Source organism: Carassius gibelio, chromosome B16 (genome assembly GCF_023724105.1).
Source record: "Carassius gibelio isolate Cgi1373 ecotype wild population from Czech Republic chromosome B16, carGib1.2-hapl.c, whole genome shotgun sequence".
Lineage (NCBI taxonomy): Eukaryota > Metazoa > Chordata > Actinopteri > Cypriniformes > Cyprinidae > Carassius > Carassius gibelio.
In genome coordinates, this window is record NC_068411.1 from 12,582,199 (window position 1) to 12,599,997 (window position 17,799).

Below are 17,799 nucleotides of genomic sequence, written 5' to 3' on the forward strand. Positions count from 1 at the left end.
CGCATATGGGAACCCAGTTCAATCACGCCATGCTAAGAAGGGAGGACGACCAACGCAATCAAACTTGATTTGTTAAACCAAGATATGATAATAGCAACTAGGGGCAGAATAAGCTCAATGAGGTTACGTCTGGCCTAGCCTGATCATCCCGTGTTCGTATCGCCTCAGTAGCCAAGGGACCGAGTGCATACGAGTAGAGTTTGAGCCTTGGGCAAGAATGGCCAAGAGCATGCAAATGAGGAACAAGAAGGTGACCTTCACACAGAAAGTACCCTAGCATGAAGCGCTGGGACGTCTAGATTGTAAAATCTAGCAAATGTGGACGGCGAGCTCCAGCCAGCCGCCTCACAAATTTCTGCGATAGTCACACCATTAGACCATGCCCAAGACGAAGACACTGCTCTCGTCGAATGGGCTCTTACTCCAATTGGGCTTTGCAGGCCCAAAGAAGAGTAGGCTAGCTGGATTGCATCCACAATCCACCTTGAAAGTCTTTGCTTAGAGACCGGTAACCCTCTGGTGCGGTTTCCAAAGCATATGAAGAGCTGTTCTGATCGTCTTATTGGTGCAGAACGCTCTATGTAGACTTTTAGAGCCCTCACTGGGCAAAGTAGATTCAGCCCTGGATCCTCCTCTGTGTTTTGTAACGCAGAGAGGGTGACCACTTGTGCTCTAAAAGGTGTGGAGAGCACCTTTGGCACATAGCCATGCCTCGGTTTCAGGACGACCCTCGAGTCGTTAGGCCCGAATTCTAGGCAATTAGGGCTCATCGAAAGTGCTTGCAAATCACCCACACGCTTAACAGACGCTAGTGCCAATAGCAGAGCGGTCTTTAGCGACAGGGCTTTAAGGCCTATGGACTGTAGCGGTTCAAAGGGGGCCCCCTTCAGGGCTCTCAGCACCGTGGGCAGGTCCCAAGAAGGGACGGTGGGAGGGCAAGGCGGATGAAGCCGTCTGGCACCTCTCATAAATCGGACGACTAAGTCGTTTCTGCCCACCGACTGGCCTGCTATAAGGGCGTGTGATGCCGCTATAGTTGCTACATAGACCTTGAGCGTGGAGGGGGATCGTCCCTTCTCCAAGAGCTCTTGCAAAAATGACAGTATCACTGATACGTCACAAGAGGTCGGGCTCTCACCATGGTCTGAACACCATGTGGAGAACACAGACCATTTGGAGGCATAGAGGCGTCGTGTAGACGGAGCTCTAGCCTGTGAAATTGTGTCTAGCACACGCTCAGGGAGTCCCGCGGGCTCCCGTCGAGCGACCAAATGTGCAGAGACCACTTCTCTGGGTGTGGATGCCAAATCGTCCCGTCCGCCTGAGAAAGGAGGTCCCGTCTCAGGGGAACGGGCCATGGGGCTGCAGTCAGCATCTGCGACAGGTCGGCTATCCAGTGCTGATTTTCCCAGAATGGGGCTACAAGCAGAACCCTGCATCTCTGGTCCCTGACCCGCCTGATTACTTGGGGAATCAGAGGGACCGGAGGAAAAGCATAAAGAAGACGGTTGGGCCAGTCCTGGGACAACGCGTCCTTGATCTTGGAAAAATATATTGGGCAATGAGAGTTGTCTTTTGAGGCAAAGAGGTCTATTTCCGCTCTGCCAAAGACCTCCCATATCTTCTGAACCGTCTGCGGGTGGAGTCTCCACTCTTCTGAGGAGACTCCGCTTCTTGACAGCATATCCGCGCCCTTGTTCAGCTTGCCCGGAAGATGCACTGCTCTCAGGGACCCCAAATTGCTTTGGGTCCATTCCAGCAGTCGCGACGTCAGTCTGAAGAGACGCGTCGACGACAGCCCACCTTGGTGATTTATATAAGAGACCACCGTCATGCTGTCCGATCTGACCAGCACGTGGTGGCTCTTTAGGTCTGACAGGAAGCTCTGGCAGGCTCGTTGAACTGCAATCATCTCGAGGCAGTTGATGTGAAGCCTGCTCTCCTCTTTCGACCATTGGCCGAAAGCGGGTTTCCCTTCGCACAGCGCGCCCCAACCCTTGTTGGACGCGTCTGTGGAGATCACTTTCCTTCTGCAAACCATACCAAGTGGAGCACCCCGTTCCATCCATTGCATGTCCCTCCAAGGGGTCAGGGCCGAAATACAGTCCTGACTCACCTTGATATTCAAGCGTCCGTGACGCCATGCATGAGGTGGAACACGTGGTTTCAGCCAATATTGGAGGGGGCGCATACGAAGCAGCCCGAGCTCCAGCACCGGCGATGCCGCCGCCATAAGACCCAGCAGCTTCTGGAATGTCTTTAGGGGTCGAGAAGCACCTATTTTGAAAGAGGCCGCAAGTCGCTGTAGAGCCGCAGCGCGCTCCTTCACCATTGTTGCCCTCATTGTCACTGAGTCTAACACTGTTCCCAGAAACGATATCCGCCGGCTGGGGAACAGTGAGCTCTTGACAAAGTTCACCCTGAGCCCCAGGCATTCCAGATGGCTGAGGAGCACAGTTCTGTAACCCAATGCCTCCCCCTCTGACTGAGCTAGAACTAGCCAGTCGTCGAGGTAATTGAGAATGCGGATGCCCTTCTGCCTGAGAGGGGAGAGAGCCGCATCCATGCACTTTGTGAACGTGCGAGGCGCCAGAGACAGCCCAAAGGGGAGGACCTTGTATTGGTAAGCCACGCCCTCGAAGGCAAATCTCAAGAACGGCCTGTGACGGGGGGCTATCTGGATGTGAAAGTAAGCGTCTTTCAGATCCAGCGAAAAGAACCAATCCCCTGAGCGTATTTGCGAGAGGATTTGTTTCAATGTGATCATTCTGAAGCGCCGTCTCATGAGGGCACGGTTCAGATGTCTTAAATCGAGGATGGGGCGCAGCCCACCATCCTTCTTGGGAACCAGGAAGTAACGGCTGTAAAACCCTGAGTCGCGGTGTGCTGGGGGAACGATTTCTATAGCTCCCTTCACCAGCAGATTTTTCACTTCGGCACGAAGAACGTGAGCGTTCTCGTTGTGCACTGAAGTGGTGACCGCCCCGCGAAAGCGTGGTGGCCGTCGTGCGAACTGAAGGGAATAGCCGTGTTTTATTACTCCCATGACCCAATCTGATACCCCGGGAATGGCTTGCCATTGTGAGGCCCGGATGGACAGAGGTTGTATTAACTCGAGTGATTGACCGCCGTGGGGGGACATAGCACTCGTGAGTGTTGTGTGAGGAGAACTGCTCTTTTTGTGAAGGAGTGTGTTTTTTTATTTTTTGCACTATAACAGCGCTTTGCTGTCTGGGCGCTAACAAGGGCCCATTGTTTGCAGCAGGAACAACTTCGTCGACATCTGGAGATGGACGGCAGAACACACGGGGCAGTTTGGGGGGTGGTCCGGCTGTGGCGAGACTTAGCCCCCTCCTCTTTCTTTCCTGTCGATCAGGATGACGGCGGCGGCGCAGGGTCCAGCACTATCTTGGGCCGGGGTCCCATGCGCTTGGGATACTGATACCGTCTGGTGGCCGAGCGAGAACGGTGTCGAGGCTCGGGTTTCACCGGCTGGGCTGCGGTGGTAGCAGCTGGCGCTTGCTTAGGAGGCTGACGAATCGGCACCTGTCTGGGGCGACTGGCAGCAGATGAAGCGCGCTTCGGCAGGAAGTGTCGCATTGCCTGGGACGACTTCTGCGCCTCTGTGAAACGCTCGGCGAATCCCTCTATCGCCGGGCCAAAGAGGCCGCTGGGGGAGATCGGTGCGTCTAGGAACTGGGCTCTGTCAGCATCCTTGATCTCCGTAAGGTTGAGCCATAAGTGGCGCTCCAAGACGACCAGGTTAGCCATCGAGCGCCCAATGGCCTGGGCGGTGCTCTTGGTAGCACGCAGCGCCAAGTCTGTTGCACTTCTCAGCTCCCTGAGTGTGGCGACATCTGGGCCAGACTCGTCGGTGGCGGCGAGAAGTTTGGCCTGGAAGACTTGAAGCACCGCCATAGAGTGGAGCGCCGCGGCTGCTTGCCCTGCCGATGAGTAGGCACGCCCGGCGAGCGCCGACGTCGTACGGCAGGGTTTGGACGGATGGTTGGCCTTGGCTTTCCATCCAATAGCTGCTGGCGGGCAGAGATGCACGGCCACAGACTCGTCCAGCGGCGGCAGCCGTTCGTATCCTCTTTCATCAGCGCCGTCAATTGAGGTGAGGGCGGATGAAGATGAAGTACGCAGGCGCGCTGAGTAGGGGGCGCGCCACGATTTAGTGAGCTCGTCGTGGACCTCCGGGAAGAACGGAGCAGTTCGCTGACGAGGGGCTTGCTGGCGCCCCGGCAGAAACCATTCATCCAGACGGCTACGGGCTGGTTCCTCTGGAGGAGACCAATCCAGACCCAGCTCATCCACTGCCCTGGAGAGAACGCGGATAAGCTCGGCGTCCATCCCGAGTTTCGAGCGGTTTGGTTCAGATGACATCGAGGGGGCGGGGTCCGGCGAGCCCGACAGCTCCTCAGCATCTGAAGCGGCTAGAGACATGCTGTCCTCTAGCAGTTCCTCCTCAGTCCCTCCAAACAAAACCAGATCACTCGCGGCAGCAGAGGGACACTGGTCTGGCTGTACAAAGAGGACTGGGGAATCCCCTCTGGGCGGAGAAAACGAGGCACGCGGGGGCTGAGCCGGCGTGAGCTCGCTTTCATCCTGCTGCTTTAATCCTCTGCCCCGCCTTTTCTTCCTCGCCGGCTCGCGGGAGGAAGAAAAAGGGAGGGCGCGAGGAGCGAGATCGCTCTCTGAAAAGAAAGCGATTCGCGAGCGCAGAGAGGCGATATTCATGTTCTCGCAATGAGAACATGAATTCCCCGCGAGTGCTGTGTCAGCGTGGGGTTTCCCCAAGCACGCGACACACTCGCTGTGCCCGTCATCAGCGTGCAGAGGGGCTCTGCACGAGCTGCAATGACGAGACGGCATTTGCAACAACGCCGTAGAAAAAGGCTCTTTTAGAGAAATTTGCTCTTTCAATATATCTCACCGGATGGCCGCAGGGAAGCGATGAATCTGCGGTGGGGACCGGCAGTCGCGTTCCAGTGCGAGGCGTGTCAACGGCGAGCAGTTCAGCGGAGATCAGCGAAGCGATGTGACGTCGTCGCTGAAGGAGAAATAATCTGAATTCCTGTGGCGAAGCGGCCAATATATAGCCAGATTCCCCGCCCATATTGGCGGGCTTTGGCGGGCTTCGCTGCCATAGGTTCGTGCAGCACCGCTGCCAAGCCATTGGTTTGTTTTAATAGCACTGCACGATCCAATGGCTGTGCAGTTTCACTGCGTGATTGAATAAGGCTTCAGTTCAGGAGAAAAAGGGGGTTTTTCCCATATGCGTCTTCGACGCAGTACGAGTGAAGTATTGAAAGGGAACTGTGTAACCTCTCCACCTTAAATGTTCAGTTAAGTGTTGACTGATTTCTAATCATTAGAAATCATTTGTTTTAATGGTCTGAAAATGCATATTTTCTGTACTTTCTGCCGAAATATGTAGTCAAATATGCAGCTGGTTGAAACTCACGTGCACAGGATAGACTGATCTTCTCTGTCTGTGTGAGGAAAACAACACACATTACCATAACAAATCAACAATTACAGTGACTTTGAATTATGTGAATTGTGTAACTGAATATGAAAAATTATTTATATGAGAGAAGAAACATATGAATCTATGCTCAGAAATAATAACTTAATTATAAGGATTCTAAGGCAGTACACTGAATGTTACTCTACATGAAACACAAATATAATAATATTGGGAGCATCTACTTTGATTTTGAAGACTAGTTCATTCATTCATTAACAAATTTAATTCATAATTAATATTTATAAATGGCCCTCCAGTTGTATTTTCTGTATTTTTGTGTGGTTAACTGCAGGCTTTTTCTCAAAGTGTTTAAAAAGATTAGACAGTAAATCTTTCTCACAGTTAAACCATTACAATAACATTATGTCATTTAAAAGAAATGAGTTAAGACACATGGCATAATTGCCATGGCTCTTTTTTCACTTCAAACACCCACACACACACACACACACACACACACACAGACACACACTGGTCAGGCCAGTTTATTAAACACAGACACACCCTGAAAAGCAGGAAACAGGGTGAAAACGCTGAATCTCAGTGTCTCAGTCCCGCCTGTGGTTTCACACTGTTAGTAGCCTACTAAGTATGTGAAAGAATTCAGTCGTCATGCAGCAACATGAAACTGGCTCTTCTGTCTAACTACTGCGATGCAGAGGTGTATGAAGCAGGTTAGCAGGTTGCCATGGTACCTTGCAGCATGCTCCTGTAGGCCGCCTCCGATATGGCATAGATATGTGGAGGCATCTCGTGGCGTTTCTTCCCACGATACATCTCTATGATGGAATCGGTATAGATGGGCAGGTTCTTATAGGGGTTGATCACCACACAAAACAGGCCGGAGTAAGTCTGTGGGGCGTCACACACAAACACAAGAATTCAGACAGATGGAAACAATGATGCTGGATGTCGAATCTATTTTTGGCAGAGCTGCCCAGACAGACCACCCACAGACCACCTGATGGACACCGCACACAAAACTAGCACTAACAGTACTTGCAAAAATCAGAAGCTGTGATCTGATTGGCTGCCTTCAGCCAGCTTGCTGAAGCCAGAGTGCTCAGGTTTTTATCAGTCTAAAGCACATTTGGAGAGTGGGCTGGTATAATAATCGATTTTAAGGAAGAATTACGAGCTTATAAGCTTTAGGTTTGATGTGCAGGTTTCCAAATTAATGCAAAAACTTTTGATTATAAATCAATGTTACAATTGTTAGTATTGTTAAATACTACACAAAATGGTTGTACAATTTACGAAGAAATTAGCGATTATAAATCAATGTGATGATTTTTATTATTTCTAAATTAAATATTAAACAAAATATGAATTATTATCAGACTTATTTTTTTAAAGGATCTCGGTGCAAAATTAAAAATTATTTTCATAATAATACATTTGTAACATTTTACAACTGTAAAATCACAATAATAATATTTGTGTCTTTTTTTTCGTATTTTAAGCTTTGATTAATCGTTTATTCTGGTGGAAAATCAAAGGTATAATAGCAAACATATTTATTTAAATAAATACATTTTGATAATCAAACAAGGCCATATCATGTTTTCAATTTTATTTTGATTAACTGTTCAGCCCTAGTTTTTTTTGAGGCACTTAGTCGCAAGTAAATTAAATATTCATAAGCAGAACTTATTTTTGCAGTTATGTTACTATTATTAATAATAATAATAATAATACATTTACCATATTATTTTAGTCAATTTTACTAAAACATCATATAAATTTAGAAATAACATTTGACATCATAGAAAAAAACTTAATCAACTATTTAATAATTTTATATATTAATTGTACATTATATTCTTCCATTTAACAAATATGGCATGTCAAACTGCTCTTGCTCATCCAAGCATGGAAAAATTGATGCAAATCTTCAGAGTTTATACACATATTGATTATTTCCATCTCATTTTAAGTGCAATTTTCCAAACCTTATAAAAAAATAAATCACCCAGCAACATTTTTTTGGTGAAGTGGACCAGACGTCACGCTTATAGTCAAAACAGGCATGCTTGCCACTGTACACAATGATCAGAAATATGAAGCCTGTCCTCAATATTATATATATATATATATATATATATATATATATATATATATATATACATATATATATCTCTACAAACACCGAAAAATGAACTTTCCAAATCAACATGATCTTATGCACTCATTTAAATTTGATTACTGTACCAAGTCGGGTGAAGTCAACACTGGGCTCAAGTGACTCTTTTGACAGATGTGTTATGAAGAAAGGCCCTTGATCTTGTGTGTGCATGAGTGCATCTGTGCATGAGTGTTTGTACTTTCTTGGCTGCGTTCAGCATGAAACCTGAGCAGAAATTTGAACTGTGAGCCTGTGATGAACAAACACGCGTGTGTGTGTGTGTGTGTGTGTGTGTGTGTGTGTTACACTATCCTTCTTGCTTACTCACACATGCCCACACACACTCATCTGATGGCAGGGCACAGTGGCAGGCATGTGTCTGGATTTAATGCTTGCTAAACACACGTGGGGAACAATTCTGTCTTAAGGCAAACACTCACATATATGAGTCCTGAATAGTATCTCTCTCGTAGGTTGTTTAAGACAGAGGCCTCATTGAGGCACGTGAGATCGGCCATGTCTTCAACTTTACTGAATCGAGGCGGGTTCATCCGCTGGAGCTCCTCCCTCGAAAGCGTCAGCTTCTTCCCACTGTCTGTAAGCTCCACCTCCACCTCGTCGCCTCGCTCCACACGGATGCTTGCAGACTGACCAAAGGAAACACAGGCAGAAAGATAAAAGATGATGAGAGACTACGTGAAATGTGCTCTTTGTAAAATGTTTTTTATGTAACGTGCTATCAACACATTTGCAGCTGATATGTCACTGTCCTTTATTAAAGTCATGATCACTGTCAAATTTTCTCTGATCATATTTCACTCCAACAAATAACGAGCAACATTGTTTAATGACAAGTAAGCACATTTATGACTCGGTCGGTAATATAATGCATTAAATAATTAAATAAAAATTCAGTAACGCATAAAATAAATAAAGTACAACGTGATACTATAACATTTATTTACAAATGTTATCTAAGTGTAAAAAATATATTAATATATACTTTTGTAGCATTTAGAAAAATGTTACCTGGATGCAAAAACATATATATGTTTTATAAAGTTTGCACATATATACATATATAATATATAAAAAGTATGTATTTAAAATAAAAAAATTTTTTTTTACATAATCTATGTGTGTGGACTGTGTATATTTATTATGCATGTATAAAGACACACACATATGGCATATATTTTGAAAATATTTACATGTACAAAATAAATATGCACAGTACACACATATATATTATGTAAACAAAAACCTTTATTTTGGATGCGACTAATCACGTATTTATATATATATATATATATATATATATATATATATATATATATATATATATATATATATATATATATAAATTATATAGAATTACATTATTTTCATGACAAGTAAACAAATTTGCAACAAAAAATGTATATATTTAGTATAAAACAAAACTAAAACTATATAAACACACTAATATGTTTTCATATTAGTCTTTTTAAATAATTTTTATATAAAATTAGATAGATTATTATATTATAAAAAATATTTTTTAAATTATACCAAATTAAAAATATTTACTTACATATTTACTTATTTATTTTGATTTATTTTATCTTAATGCTCTAAAAAATGTTACCAATGCACAGTGGGACTTTAGTGGGTTTATTCAAACAACACTGTGAGATAAACACACACAGTTTCAGTATTTCAGAGACTGATAATGATGTTTCTCACACAGGCATAGTCACTTTGTAAGAAACAGAGAATACATTCATGTTTGATGGAGACAGACAGTCTGAGGGGGAGTGTGTCAGAGATTGAGAAACAGAAATAGATATACTGAGACATAGAGAGAGAGAGTGTATAGAGTGACCTCCAACAGGAAGTGCTGAGATCTCCCTCTCTGTTCTCTCTGGCAGTCAGTCACATTCTCAACATGGGACACTTCATGACGAGGCCTCGTTTTGAACTGCGGTGACGTTTAGCAACCACTGGCTCAACAAGTGCATTGCGCTATTCATAGTGTCATATCCAAGCACTAAAGCCCTGACTCAAACACGTGTTTGGTGGGTGGGCTGCACAGAAGTAGCTTTTCAACTAGACGGAGAACAACATAAACAAGGTCAAAAGGTGAGCAGCAGATTAGAGCTTCCTGTCCTGGGTTGTAATCTGCTCCTCAAGAACCTGACCATCTAGTAGATCTGGCTCATTTTGTGATCATTTACGTGCTGTTATTAAGTTTTAAATCTTAATGATGGGCCTTTAGTTATTCAGCGGAACTGAAGAATTTTGAAGAATATTCAATATGTGGTCACAAAAGACGCAGAACCAAACTAGCACGACCGATGAGATTTAAAAGTGGTGAAGGGGAAGATTTTCAGTCATCAGCAACCTTAAAAAATGTCAGACACAAAAATCATTCCTGTTCATTTTTTTTTTTTTAATTCTCCTTGAAGTCACTGTTGTCACAGTTTGTTAAAAAACATCCTGTTTCCTTTGTTTTCATACTGGCTACTTTCTGCCTGATAATTTAATATTATATTTCTTATTATAATCATGTCATATATTCACTGCGTTCTGTGTGTGTTACCTGGTCTTTATTTGCCTACATATGATTCCCAGTGCACCCAGACATAATCAGATTACTGAGTGCACTGTCGCTCACAATGACTGCTTTCTTTTTAGTAACATTTTTTAATATACTAGGATTATACTATAATAGGATTACAGAATCAAGAAGTTTCTATTTAAAGTATTGTTTTCTATTTCATTTTCTTTTCACCACGTTCAAATTATTTCTTTCTAATTTAGTAAATATTATGTCAAATGAACTGTATATACATATGTGTTTGTGTATAGACAGACAGACAGACAGACAGACAGATAGATAGATAGATAGATTAGAATTAGAAATTTGAATTAAGATTTTAAAGAATTTAAAGCCATTATTGTGTTATATGAGAAAAGCATGAAATACATATTTGAAGAAAAAAAAATCAAAAAGAAATGTATCTTTTACAATTTTTGATTTACTTTTTTTTATTTTTGGGGGTGAACAATGCCATCAGTTTGTTTTTTCATTAATATGATTTTTTTCAGATTTTTTTATGAATAAGTAAATAAATAAGTAAATAAATCTTTTTAATGAAATGATACTTTAAGTAAGAATCTAAAACTGCCAGTAGGTAGCAGTAAATGTTTTAATGAGTAAGACATTCAGTCATTCATTAGTTCATTCATTCATTCAGCCAAGGTTGAATCATTCAGGAAGTAGGTAAATTGCACTCTTTATGAATGGCCCAATAAATCGTTGGTTCACCTGATTCTTTCAGAACGCCGACTCATTCAGAAACTGCGTTACTTGGAGGTGCACAACACTGATGTGGCTTTAATGGGTAATATTTGCATTGGCAAAGCTGATCAAAAACAGACAATACTTTGTCTAAAATATAACAATATTAAGTTCGTATTTACTGAATTGTTGTAAAAAATCAGTATCACACTTGCACTCTTGCTATTTGGGAAAAAAACAGCACTCGTGTGATATTGCACTCATTGTTCATGTTATATTGCTTAAAGGTGCTGTACGTAAGATTTTAACTCAACTAAAGCATAAAATTACCATAATATGTTTGCAGATATTTAAGAAACATGCTAAATTAACATACTCTTTTATATGAAAAACAATGCTACAGTCAGTTATTGCTCTTTGAAAATGTGCGTTCCGGGCCGGAATGTTGATCTTTGTTTTGGTTTGTGAAGCCCACCCACTGCCAGTTTACCCAAATGTATTTCTGCACCCTGGGTTGCCAGCTGCCGGAAAACACAGCATAGTTCATTTCATTCATCGTCAAGTGTGCTCGTTCCTATTTGTGTCACCAATCTGGCAACTTGCGTATGCGTCAAGCCTGAAGAGGAGGCACCTTTAACTATATCATATGATATAAATATGAAACAAAATCTCATACATGGGAATTTTCCCCAATCTCTTGAATTCTAGGGCATATAAGTGCCTTATTTAGGCTACATCAGGCAGTGAGTTTTACCGGTGTGTTCAGCTGTACTGGTATGTTATTTTTGTCCATATTTTGTCCATAATACTCTCTGAAATATCATCAACAAATGTAAAATAACATACTGCTCAAACACACTTTGTATCAATCTTACCTCAAACCCATGTTTCTCTGAAGGCACCCATACGAGTCTCTTAGCCGCCCAATCAGCTTGGCTGGAGGCGGAGAACACTGCGGTTGGTGACCCAGGCCCCGCCCCCGTGGACAGGAAGCGGGTGACATCATTAACATTGCCTCCCGCTGGCCTGGACATGGTTGTAGCACTGTGTAGGAGAAAGAAAGAGAGAGTTGTAACTCTTTATGGAGGAAGCACAGCAGAGACACCGATCATTACCCTTTATAGAATTATACCCATCATCATTATGATGCCACTGAGGCAATCAACAAGTCCATCAATCACAAAGAACAGAAAGGAACGCTGAGAGACAAACCAACAGACAAAGAGTGCTGGAGAGAGAAACAGAAAGAGGATTACAGTATTGTGACATTTAATATTGGGGTTATACTGAAGGACGGTCTGATTGAGAGCCTCAATAACAGTGTGCAAATGAGAAAATAAAATCTGATTGCGAAAATGCACACCAACATACTGTATACATTCATGTATTTTGGGTCTTGCTGTTGAATATCTGCATTTGCATTGACATTTATGCATTGAGGAGATGCTTTTGATCCAAAGATCCAACAGCAACCAAAGCCATTTCCAAAGATCCAACAACATTTGAAATATAAAATGCCATCTTTATTAGATAACTAGATTAAAATTCTGTACCGCAGCATTACCGGAGAACATTTAACATATAGTTTAGTGAACACTTCACCCATCTACTTCTTATCAGACCAAAAGTAAGTTTATCTGTTTGTTGAACCAATATTGTTTGTCAGGCTGTTTGGGATGCTCACAGATGGAGAGAGCTGTCCATTAGCATTCCTATTCATTTTAATGGCAGTTGCTTGGCTGACACAGGCGAACACAATATCTGCCATCAATCACATGAGATGTAAATGTGACTAATGCTAACGCTCCATGGATGCTGGAAAAACACATCATGTTGAAAGACAAAAGTTCAAATGTTTGGGGTCGGGAAGATTTTGTACTGTTTTTGAAAGAAGTATCTTATGCTCACTAAGACTGCCTTTCTATGATTTAAAATACAATAAAAAATATTTCATATATATTTTAAAATGTACTTTCTTAATGTGATGACACTTTTGATTAATTTAATGCATCCTTGCTAAGTAATAATTATTAATTTCTTTAAAAAAATAAATAGACAATTTTACTAACCCCAAACACAATTTATTTCAATACATATTTTTATTTATTTTAGAACTCGCCAAAAATAAATGGATACTGTTGAGGCTTCTATAACAAGTTTTTCAATTTACATGATATTTGCAAAAATAACTTTTTCTATCAAAATGCACTGTGCCTTTTTGAATGGCTGTTTATGGGGAAAAAAATGCTTTTTGCAGCCAGATGGTCTAGTTACAACTACCAGTATCAGCTAGCAGAACCACGCTAACCAGCTAATCCTGGTCTCTATGGTTAAATCAGAGCAGAGTTTCGATTTATGCTGGAAATCACCCTAGAAATAGCATGTTAAACTGGGAGAGGGAGCAAGTATTGGAGCACAGACAGAAATGACACACTTGGCCTTTTTCCGTGGGTTTGATGCAGTGCTGTTCCTCTCAGTGTGTGTATGTGCCTGAATGCATGTGTGTCTGAGGTGGATTGAGGGACGATGTGCATGTTCTGAATTTGATGGATCGGTGATGTGACAACCAGGCCAGAAAGAAAGCAAAGAGTGGAAATGAGGTCTAACCTTACAGGAAAAAACAGGCCATTCAGAACACATATTCCTATCCATGGTGTATACTATCAAACAGCCCATTCGACATCATTGCCTTTTATAACCTAATGCATTATGGTGGGGGACTACATCTTAGTCATCTGAGCACTAAAAATATAAATGATATATTTCACCCATTCACTCAGACTCATGTTTCAAACCTACTTTGCTCCATGCAACACAAAAAGAGAGGTTTCACAGCATTTCCTTGCTGCTCTCTTTATTAAAATTGAATAGGGACGCTAGATGTTGAGCTCCAAAAATGTATTGTTACCAATTGTTTATTTTGATAATCCAGTAATCTCCAGATTATTTTGGCAATTAATCAAGTATTGTTAGCAAGTAATAACCAGCTACACTTCATTTAAGGTGTTGTTGTTACCGTGTAATTATACAATTAAGTACTGAGTAATAGTGATTAACATACTATAGGGCTAGGAGTAGTGTTTGGTTTTTGTAATTATGTATAATTTACTGTTATTACTATAGTAAATACATAACATGGGTGTCAAGGACACTGTACAATAAAGTGTTACCCAATAGCCTTTGAAATGACTTTAAATACATATATAAACAACACTGGGGCAATAATAATTAATTCAATAAAGCAATAAAAGTAATCTTAAAACACATTATGTAATAGCTATATATCTGTGTAATAGTAAATAGTAAATAATGAATGTACTATATGTAAAGTTGGCAATACAGAACTAAAATCATAAATACTCCAAATACACTATTTTCACATCCCCATTCATTCTTTGATTGTTTGGAAATGAGCATCATGGACATTCTGCAAAGTGTGTCCTTTTGTGTTCATACAGAATAGAAAAAAAGGTGCATATAGGTTTGGAACAACATGAGGGTGAATATACATTTTGTCAGCTGAACCAATGTTATGTTTGTAAATCCAGTACACCTTCTATCCTGTCAAAAATGTATTATAGTCTAAGGTCTATTCGGGCATCTCTTCCACCTTTCCACTTCATTTGCGTGCCCTAGAGAAGAAAAGATCATCATAAACCATTCTGAACTTCAGTATCGCTCAGATAAACAGGCTCCCTGATTAAAAGAGTATTGTTATATGCAGTATAAATCCATATTCAAATCAATCAGGCTACATAACAAAGCCCTCTGTTGTGACATCCAGGCACTGAAGGAGGCTGTGAGCCTGTGGGCAATACAGCCTGTTTGACTGGACCCGGTAGTGACCTCACCCGACGCTGTTTCAAGAAATTTCGTAACGAAAGCAGGAACTTCACCAATGTAAAAGTCTTCCAAGTTTTCTGACTAAGATTGTGCAACACAAAGGGAATGTGTATGTACTAGCTGAATTCTTGTTTTTTTTTCTTGTCATCTGCTCTTTGTCCCAGTCCACAAAATTCCCCAGAGGGCTTCACAGCTCTTTTCCACGTAACTCAGAGTTATCGTAAATGCTGGCTGGTTTAGTCTATGCATGTCAATCACTTGGGTGTGTTTTCCTATAAGTGTGTTGGCAGCATCCAAAACATAACGATTAACGCAATTCAGACACTTTGATGAACTTCCAAACGGCCTGTAATAAATCTCACTGCAAAATATATGATGCAATGCCATAACAGACACATGCTCTTCAATATTTAGACTGGTGGTTGATCCATATGGATTTTTCAATGTTTGACTATCAAATAATGATATTTGCCCCTAAATATCTGTGTGGTGCATGCAACACAGGAAAGTATGGACCCAGGTAGCACACCTTACCCATCCACACCATCCGATGAGATCACTGTCTTTCTCACAAGAGATGGTAAATATGAGAAGACAGAGGGTGTATCTCTTTCGTTCTGTCCGTTTCACTCTCTTTTTCTCAAAATTTTGAATGTGAATTGTATTTTGTTGGAATGATTCTTTGTTTAGCATGAGATATTATTAAAGAAATAAGGATAAAGTGACAGTAATTTTAGGAAAATATAAGATAATCAAAACTGATCTGTTGTACAGACAATTTTTAGATTTTTTAGATTTAAGAGCAGTGAGTGTTCATATATAAATATATATATATAAATTTGGCTGTGACAGATCACTCACTCATATACACAAATTAGAGTATTTTAATGCCGGTCTTTGATTCCAGACTAGTGTTATAAAAATATATATAAATCATTTTTTGGTGTATTACAGGCGCGTTCCAGTCTGACTCAGCCAGAACGCGCCTAGCTGCCTCGAAATGCTGTCTAGGTAGTGAGTGCACTAGGTTTTGAGACACCGCGCCGGTAGCCAGGCTGGGTCCGTGTCTGTTCTGTGTAGGTCTAGCAAAGCTGATCTGTTCTCATTATAGAAGACCTACAATAGCCCACAAAGAGGAGAAACCACACCTCGGGCATTAGGCTAAATAGAGCACCTCTGATGGTTAATGCAGCATGGAAGAACGGCAAGAACGGTTCATACTTTCTTAAGATGGCTCAGGGAAACACCCTTTAACGGTGATTACTGACTGTATCTGCATATGAAGAGGAAACAATATTGTCTCTGTATGCGTTTGAATTATTTACTATATATCTATTCACTTGATTCTCAAAGAGCGTGCTATTTGAATAGACTTAATACATAATTAATAAAACGTTTTGATACCGCAAATGCGAGTTAACGCGCCCGCGATGTGGCTGTTTTTTATCATGCATTTAACGCCGGGGTCTTTCCAGATCTGTATACACATTCTCGGGGGAACTGTCCTTCCCCGGAGTCATTTTCGGCTTTATTTCGAGGCCCTATAACCCACTGAAACATGATCACGCGCACGGCACAGAATAAGGAGATACGGACCTAACACAAGCCAACGCGTGTCTTACCTTAAATGTGTTAATCCAACTCTCAGGATATGACTAGAGATGTGAAGAGGAAAGAAACGTGGTCTCGTGTGTTTTTTTTTCTTTTCAGTGTGAGAGAACTAATAGCGCAAATGCGGCTTTTCGCATTACAGCGCTCCCGTGAAGCCGCAAACTCATTCACACTGAGAATAAAACAGACAGGGAACGAAGCGAAGTGATGGCAAACGGAGAACTTCACCGAAACGCCGACGCTTCCTCACTATTGACCAATGGCGTTTAGGATTTAGAGGCTTAATCCCGCCCTCCAGAAAATAGAAGCTAATTAAAGCGCTCACTATCCCTTTGAACCCGCCTCGTGAATAGGACAGAGCGGCCACGCCTTTGCACTGGCGGCTTCTCGCTCGACAGCCAATTAGATGCGCTACGGTAAGATTGACAGGGCTAAACGACCAATGAATGGCGTGGAATGGGTGACGCTTGTCTAGATTGACGTGGCAGCAGGCCAATGGCAGAAGAGCAGCAGGTGCCGCTGCAGGACTGTCGCGCGGTGGTGTAGAGATGTGCGCGCTCTTTGTTGACAGCAGCGCAGTGTGTCTGTCTGAAGCTGGACGCCCCAGATTCCGCATTAATGCCGAGGAATCTGAAGATAGAGGTATGGATGTCCGCGCCTAACAATTACCGTAAAGTCAGAAATGGTCATGGAACCAAATCAGAGGTGACTACAGCTGTTTAAATTGAGCATAAATACACCATACAGATAATTAAATGACAATTTAGCATATTATGTATTGACCTAATAGTTAGACATAACATGTGATAAATTGACAAATAACGATGATTATTATTTTATTATTTGTAATTAATATAACAATATAATAATTACACAAGTCAGAAACATTATAGATGATTACAGCTGTTTAAATTAATACAATGACTATTTAGCATATATTATTATTATATATAATAGCCTATTATTGTTTTCAGTTAATTTAATAATTAACATGTTGTTACTATAAGTATGTAGGCCTAATACTGACATTACCCCAATTATTAGGCTACTATTTAGAAGTCCTTTTTATAAAAATGAATCCTTTTTAAGCACAACATATTTGGAATACGCATAGAAATGTAGGAGACAAGTCAAGAAAGCATGTTTTTTATTTTAATAATTTTTTTTTTATTCTACACATGTCCATGAAGCACATTCTGTCTTACAAAGTAGAAATGTGAATGGAACAGCACAGAGGCCTGGACACTGATTGACCAATAACTTGCAATAACTGCATTTAGAAAATAAATACAAATAGAACATGAGCCTCTGGATGATAATGGTGAACTCAGGCAATACTGAATCATGGAGTGATAAAAGCATCTGATAATTCGTCATGGTGATGGTTTTCCTTTAGTATTTAGA

At 41.6% G+C, this 17,799-nt stretch overlaps 1 protein-coding gene across 4 annotated transcripts in view; it reads right to left on the reverse strand.

The window, feature by feature from the left end:
- Positions 1–16,588, reverse strand: part of myh14 (myosin, heavy chain 14, non-muscle) — a 45,726-nt gene extending 29,138 nt beyond the window's left edge. For all 4 annotated transcript variants that reach the window (XM_052578286.1, XM_052578285.1, XM_052578284.1 and 1 more), the window contains exons 1-5: positions 16,407–16,588; positions 11,817–11,985; positions 8,099–8,305; positions 6,229–6,385; positions 5,468–5,495 (exon numbers count right to left, since the gene is read on the reverse strand). In XM_052578286.1, coding sequence (XP_052434246.1) covers positions 5,468–5,495; positions 6,229–6,385; positions 8,099–8,305; positions 11,817–11,975 — 551 coding nt within the window. In that variant the 5' untranslated portion in view covers positions 11,976–11,985; positions 16,407–16,588. The remainder of the gene's footprint in view (positions 1–5,467; positions 5,496–6,228; positions 6,386–8,098; positions 8,306–11,816; positions 11,986–16,406) is intronic.
- Positions 16,589–17,799: the final 1,211 nt, after the last annotated feature.